Source organism: Chenopodium quinoa, unplaced genomic scaffold (genome assembly GCF_001683475.1).
Source record: "Chenopodium quinoa cultivar QQ74 unplaced genomic scaffold, ASM168347v1, whole genome shotgun sequence".
In the NCBI taxonomy this organism is placed as follows: domain Eukaryota; kingdom Viridiplantae; phylum Streptophyta; class Magnoliopsida; order Caryophyllales; family Amaranthaceae; genus Chenopodium; species Chenopodium quinoa.
The window spans coordinates 3,593,513-3,601,559 of record NW_018744080.1 but is presented as its reverse complement, the minus strand read 5'-3'; the positions used below and the strand labels follow the sequence as shown (position 1 = coordinate 3,601,559).

At 34.9% G+C, this 8,047-nt stretch overlaps 1 protein-coding gene across 1 annotated transcript; it reads right to left on the bottom strand.

The window, feature by feature from the left end:
* Positions 1-4,833: 4,833 nt before the first annotated feature.
* Positions 4,834-7,636, bottom strand: LOC110691529 (putative disease resistance protein RGA3). The gene has a single exon (XM_021868467.1). The coding sequence runs from the start codon at positions 7,570-7,572 to the stop codon at positions 4,957-4,959; it is 2,616 nt and encodes an 871-aa protein (XP_021724159.1). The 5' UTR covers positions 7,573-7,636; the 3' UTR covers positions 4,834-4,956.
* Positions 7,637-8,047: the final 411 nt, after the last annotated feature.

Sequence of the window (8,047 nt, the reverse complement as noted above, 5' to 3'; positions counted from 1 at the left end):
TTTTCACATATGTTATCTGTAAAAATAACAAAATAAATCTAAAAAAGTAAACCAAAACATCTCAAAACTAAAAACGAGAAGACAATTAAATTTGGTTCCATAACATTCACAAGCGAAGCAAATAAATTTAACACAAATTAACTTTAGTTAAACACACACATTTAACTTAACCAAGCACAACTACTATAGTGATGTCTTGTTAGTTTAGATTATTAATACAAGAGGGGGGTGAATTGTATAGAGTTCTTATTGACTACTTTTGCGGAATAATAAAACAATGCATATAGGAACTTGCAATAACACACGGATTTTACGAGGAAACCTTCCAGGGCCCAACTGAAAGTAAAACCTCGACCCTACCTTAGGGATTTCAAACACACAAACTTCACTATAATAGGGCAGACACCAAGTTACAACCTATTAGACACGGACCTTTATTTCACAAGTTCCTCACTGGACTTGCTACTTGATAGGTACCTATCCTACCTAATCTAAGCACCACACTTAAATTCACTCGTACCACCAAAGTACTACACGTACTGCCAAAGAACAAAATACTTGTACCACCTAAGTACAAAACTCACAGCTTCACCTAGAATCTTACACAAATTGTATGTAAAGCAAACTATAAACTCACCCTAATAACCCAACCAATACAAATGTATAACACCTAGTATGATAGGTAAGCAATGCACGAAATCCGAAACTAATATGACAAGTTAGAAGCTTGGTAAACTTACTCAATTATAGCACTGTGATTTCTCCACGCATAAACTCACAAAAAAAAACCTAAAACCATTTTGCTCTCTACTATTTATACGAGTATTACTCATATAGAAAGTAGGATTTCTAAAATATAAATAAGTTAACTTAACTTATCCTTAAACACGGTTTTATGTAAATTAAGTGGAATAAAATCTTTTCCGGAAAATAAGATTAAAAAGATATTTGTTAAAAAGATTTATCTTTTTAACAAACTGATTCAAAAAAAAATAATCTTTTTAGAAAATCTTTTTTTAAAATCTATCTTTTATAATTTTCCATATTATTTTATTTACCAAGCAAACTTGTCACGCTTCTAATAAATTTCGTGCATTAACCTACTTAACATATTAACAATAATTTAGAAGATAAAAACCTTAACTAAATATTATTGCCGCGCCGCGCCTTTGATCAGGTAGGTTACTTGGGCTCCAAGCTTATTAAGTTCCACCAAAGAACTTAAGCTTGATGTCTTCAAGTTCCTGTAAAGGAACTTAGTTCTTGTTATATAACTCTTCTTCTGATTTGTTTAACTCCTTCAATAAAGATCTCTTCATGTATTCTTAGTTCCAGTTACTTCTTCCATCACCAAGATCAACTTCACCTAAACTAATCACACACTTGAAAACCTTTATTAGTTGAGTTTGCTTTAGTTTAAGTTCCTCATCATCAAAACCTTTATGCTTCAACAATTTCCCCCTTTTTGATGATGACAAACTTAATCAAACTTTAGAAACAAGTTAAACAAAATAGAAGGTCGTATTTTTGTATTTTTGGTTTATTGACAGGAAGGAAACGCACACTAAAATAAATTAAAAAAAGCAAAAATAAACAAAGCAAACAAAACAGAAATAAAGTAAACTACTACAGCATCATATCAGAGAAGTTTCTGATACTTTCTCAACTGGCACCCAGAACAACTTTAGCCTCCAAGTTTGCTTCTTCTTTTTCCCCTTTTGGCATTATCAAAAAGTCCTGTTTTTCAAGTTATTGAGCATCTAGCCACAGCCTCTTAAGCAATTCATCGAGTGTGGGAAACTGAAGGCAGCGCTACTAACTTCCCTTAAGTTAGTTTCACTTTCCTGCATAAGCATTCATAACACACAAATACACACTTCATCGAAGAGATCATCAATATCATAAACAACGTTCTTGAGATCTCTCAGCCAAAGTTTCATGGCCTTGTTGGTAAACTGCTTTTCTTCAGCATCATGAAGGACAACACAAATAGCCTCCATTTTCTCAGCTATTATCTTGAGATCTTTCTTAGCAGACTTGGCTGCTTTGATCTCTTCAGCAACATGACTAATGGCAGCATCGCCGGCAAACGAAGCAAGTTTTCCAAGTATGGATTTAGCAACTGGCAAAATGATTGCTTCCGCTAATTGAGCAAGCTATTTTGCAGGTGTGTGAACTGTGAATTGTAAACATTGTAAATTATAAATTAATTACAAGTGGCCATTTAAAAAATTAAGGGCTTGTTTATTCTTGTACATGAGATTAAAGTAAGATTAGTGGGTCAATACATTCATGTAAAGGCAAATAGCTAGCATGGAGACATGTCGCACATGGTTTCACTTTCGATTTTGCCAAACAATTAACCTTATTCTAAACGGCTACAACTTCAACGACAAAAATAATTTTATTAAACATACCTCTACAAATTAAAATTGATCATAATTTATCAATAAACAAGAAGTAATTGTACGGATATTTAATATATACTCGCTGAATTATTATTAATAATACAGAGTACAACAAATTGACTAGGTTGAAGTTTTGGGTGGTTGAATTCATGGAGTAACTGAAAATTCATGGAAATTTCAATTTTCAACAACTTCCCACAAAACATTGATAATTGCAAGTTTCGTTTGGTAAGTGACCCGCAAAACATTGATAGTATAAGTTTCAGCACGAAAATCAATGATATTTTTATTTAATGTTTTTTTATATGAAGTGTTATCTGATTAATTAAAGGTGAAATTAAATTTCCCCCCCCCACGAGGTATTTCTAAATAAATACCAAAATGGGTGTTTAGTTTAAAATATAGAGTTTTAAGAGGTGGTAAAATACACATTTTTCTATTTTGTTTCAAAAAAAAATTACAAATTATTCTATTTAATAAGTAGATTTTGAGTTGAGAGTTAGTATTATATACTCCTAGATCATGTACTCTATATCAATTATGATTGAGTTATTTTTGCCTAAACCTTGTGTATTTTGCTTCAATCTTGTGTTATTTTGCTAAAATAGTATGTTATTTCAACATGAATAAAATAAATAAATAAAAAATAAAAAAATAACATAAAAAAAATAACATATATAAAAATAATATGTACTTGGAGAGTTGGAGTACTTATATAAAAATAGCATATATAAAAGGAAAATTTGTAATTATTAATCCCAACTTTGGGCCATTTACTTTCATTAATCCCAACTTTCCATTATTATTGAATAATCCCAATTTTTGGGGGCATTTTCTTCTATTAGAACATGATCGGTCAATAAAAGTCAATGACCTATTATAACAGGTAAGTTGACACGTGTCAAGCCCTGATTGGTCAAAAAAAATTACAAAAATTGAAAATAAAAAAAAAAAAACTCCAACCCCTCCCCTTTCGTTCACCGGACTACCGTACCCTAACCCCCACCCTGACATCCTAGCCACCCTTTTACCACCGTGAAACCTAAACCCCCACCCCTAACCTCGTCATCCACCGCCTTTTGGCCACCAAAACCAATCGGTCGGCGAACCTCGACCCCCAAAACCACTAGCCGCACCACCACGACCCCTAAAACAACCAGTCCACGCGAACTTTGGCCCCCCATTACCACCATTAGCGCGAATCCCGATCCCCCAAATCAACAGCCCAGCAACCGTGACCCCTAGAACCACCATCCCGCGCGAACCTCGACCCCCCCCCCCCTCCATTACCACCAACAACGCGAATCCAGACCCCCAAAATCACCAGCCTAACAACCACGACCCCTAAAACCACCATCTCGCGCGAACCTCGACCCCCAAAACCAACAGTCGCGCGGATCCTGATCCTCAAAATCACCAGTCGCGCAACTGCGGCTCTAGAAACCACTATTCCCCACAAACCTCGACCCCCCAAAACAACCAGCTACGTGAATCTCGACCCCTAAAATGGTGAATTGAAAGTTGGAGGTGCACCTGGGCACCGGAGAAGGGCAGAGGTGTGCTTGGGCGACGGTGTGGTGGTCGGCCGGTGGGGGCAGATGGTTCTTATTGGTGGCTGTGTGTTTTTTTTTTTTTTTCTGAATTTTTTTTTTTTGGTTTTTCTTTCCTATAATTTTTAAACCAATAATAATAAGACATGTGGCATTTAATAAAAAAATAAAAATAAAAATAAAAAACAAAAATTACCCCTTCAACAAGTTACCGGTCATTTGGCCTGATAAAATAAAATGCCCCCCAAAGTTGGAATTATTCAATAGTAACGGAAACTTGGGATTAATGAAAGTAAATGGCCCAAAGTTGGGATTAATAATTACAAACTTCCTATATAAAAACTAAAATAATAAGAAGTTCATATCAAAATAACATGAATTTTATGAACTTTAGAGTCGAAGTACATTGGAATGATCGATGTTGAATATTAAAAATATATATATACAAGTATAAAATAACATGTACTTATTTCAAAATAACATATATATAAATTAAAATAATAAGAAATTAACATCAAAATAAGTTAAATTTTATAAACCTGAAGTACCTTAAGCATGGTACTCCAGGAGTAACATAGAAATTGCGTTGAGATGAACCTAACTAGATTCCACATAATTATATTTTTCATTTAGATAAGTCACAAAAAATAGTCAAACAATATTGTGTAAATAGTGTAAAATCCTAAATAATGTGATTAAAAAATACGGAGAAAGTATAAGTTTCAATTAATGTTTACAACGTACATATTGGTATCTTTTGTCAACAAGGATCAACATATACTACCTACATTATTGATGTGAAATTTAATTGTGGCTACAATTTTTTTTTAAAGGTGTTGCTGCAATTCTTTGTGTCAACATTGAAGATAACTTAATAATAACAATGGCAGCTTATGAATTATGATTATATCATGTCATATAAAAAACTAAAAATGATACTCCAATAATCTGAAGAAACAAAATACACAAATAGTGGGCTTAGAAACCACAACCTTTTTTCAACGACTATGACTTGGAGTAAAAGTAACACCATCAAGCTCGAAATTGGCACAATGTGATATGAGAGAGTAGTCTTCACCGTCTGGCACAGCACATCTTTCTGATAGGCTTGGACAACCAACGATGTAGAGCTTTTGTAGTGAAGTAAGGTGGCGAAATGAGTGGGGCAAACTCCACATATTAGGACAATCTCCTATTGAAACTTCTCGGAGAGAGGTAAAACCATGAAAGCAATCTGGAAGCTCCATCAAACTTCCACATTCTACAATAATGAGATATTGAAGAGAAGTTGCAGCCGATTGTATACCACTTGGGAGACTCGTCATTTTAACATTGTTGATGTATAATAGTCGGAGGCTTTGAAGACCTTCAAAGGCCTCTCTCTGATGGTTCAAATCTAACCCTTCACAACAATGTAGAAATAGTATTTGGAGGCCAACAAGATACTTCATACTATTTGGAAGGCTTGTCAATTTTGGACAGTTTTCAATGTATAATCTTCGGAGGGAAGTTAGGTGACCAGTATTATCGTTGTCCCAAAATGATTTCAGTCTTTTACATGAATCAAAGAACAAGTGTTGTAGTGAGCTCAATTCATTGATCTCAACTAAGCTCACTTGGCATGTTGTAACCTGAAAATTCTTTAGGTTCTGCAATCGATGCATATTCCTTGGTAGCTTTTTTAATTGCTCACATCTATGAATACGAAGTGTTTCTAGATTTAATAAATCACATATTCTACTTGGTAGTGATTTGATGAAGGGGTTATAAGACAAATCAAGATATCTCAAATGCTTCAAGTTTCCAATTGACTCTGGCAACTCTTCAAACCAAAGACTCCCAAACTCCAAGATGCGTAAGCAGCTGAAATTAGATATAATTCCTTCAAGAAAGGACATACTCACATGTTGTTTCATTTCATAAACAAATCGAAATGTTCGGGCTTTCTTTGCATTGAGAAGCTTCATAGGAAATTCTTTATCTCTTAAATCTGAACTATTGTATCCCCAAACAATATGCCTAGCAAAGCTTACATCTGTCACCTTATCCAAAGTTACAACAGCCAATTCATCCTCCATAATGTATACGGCCAAATCATGCAAAAGATTATGTATTTTACTTTGGCAATAAATTCCATCAATACACAAACTCGGTTCTTCAAAAAGAGACTTTGATGCCAATTCCATGAAGTAAGAGTATCCATAGTCCTCAATACCTTTGTACTTATTATCTAGAGGCAATAAACCAATTGCGCTCCAAATATATGGTACAACATTCGAATGAAGAATTGAATCCTTAAGAAATAATGAAGCATGAGCAAAACATGGTTTTAAGTGGGACGGAAGTTTAACATAACTTAACTTTAAAAGCTGCAAGACTTTATCATATTGCTGTTCTAGCTCGGAAAAACTATACATACTATCAACTCGTCTCCATTCTTGCTCATTTCTCTCATTTCTTAGCAAACTCCCCAAACTTTTTACAACAAGCGGGATGCCCCGGCATTTCTTATTGATAGACCAACCAATCTCATGAAGGTTCGGATATATGTCTTCTTCGCCATCCTTAAATGCTAACTGCTTGAAAATGGACCAACAGACATCCATCGGAAGACTGTCCAAGTCATATGATTCACATGTCTGGGTGATGGAAGCAACCTTGGAGTTTCTTGTGGTGATCAAAAGAACGCTCCCTGGATTCCCAACGGCCAACACGTTCTTTAGCCGTATCCACATTGCAATATCCTCAACCCAGACATCATCCAACACAAGCAAGTACTTCTTCCCACCAAGCAAAACATGGAGCTTTTGTATTAATAGATCATCCAATTGTTGATTGGATGTATTGTCACCACTCCCGACTGCCCCGCTTTTCAGAATGTCCTCCATGATCTTTGGTATGTGAAACTTGTCCGAAACACATACCCATAGCTTAAGATCAAAGTGGTGGACATCATGATACACCAACTTAGCTAATGTAGTTTTTCCGATGCCACCCATTCCTACTATAGGAAGCACTGTGAGCTCACTAACATCGGTCACATCTATCAATATTCTTATAATATCCTGCTTATCCATTTCTCTTCCCATAACATCTGATTCACACACATGGGCACATCCATCAAAGGGATCCCTAATACTATCCCTTGAGAATTCAACTGGACGCTCAGTCAAACCAAATTCATTTTTCTTATTTACTACGCTTTCTAGTGTTTCACGAAGATCTTTTACTTTGTGACTCAAATTGAAGCGGGAAATGATGGGATTGGAAGAGGAAAGATAGTACCTGAGTTGACGGCGGAAATGACCTTCATTAGCCTTGCGTAGCAGAGCATCAAAGGCCACTTCATCCAAGAGATCGTCAATATCATAAACAACACTCTTGAGTTCTCTCAGCCATAGTTTCATGGCCTTATTGGTGAACTGCTTCTCCTCGGCATCTTCGAGGACAGCACAAATAGCAGTGAGCTTATCGGCTATCTTATTGATGTCTTTTTTAGCAGACTTGGCTGCTTTTATTTCTTCAGAAATAGAGGACATGGCAAGATCGCCAGTAAAGGAAGCGATCTTGCCAAGTATAGATTTAGCAATCGGTAATATGATTGCTTCCGCCATTTACACATTTATTTTGTGAGAAAGAGGAAAACAAGAAAGTAGTAAAGACAAGAAAATAAGTCTAGCAAATACGAAAGACAGTGGAGTAGTTACGTGATACTTTGTAGTTAGATAAATAAATTAATTCTGTAGGGCCTTGGTTAGCTGTACTATTCTAGTATATTAAAATGTGGACTTGACTTGAGGCAACCCAACTACCCAAGTACTCCGTATATTAAAATGTGAGCATACTATATATACTGTCATACCCAGTGGCGGATTCAGGATTTTCGAACTTATGAGTTACCATCAATAATTAATCACTTGTTTCAATCTAAAAATTATATTAAAAAAAGTTATATTTTACCAAAATAATTTCAATCCAAAAATAAGACATAAAAATACATAATAGTACTATAAAACTATTAAATTAAACTAACTTTATGATTTTTTTACTTAATTAGTGTTGTGGGAAAATATTAAATTAGTTGCACAA

Excerpts from the sequence above, each read along its gene's own strand:
- LOC110691529 (XM_021868467.1), bottom strand. The coding sequence starts at position 7,572 with ATGGCGGAAGCAATCATATTACCGATTGCTAAATCTATACTTGGCAAG.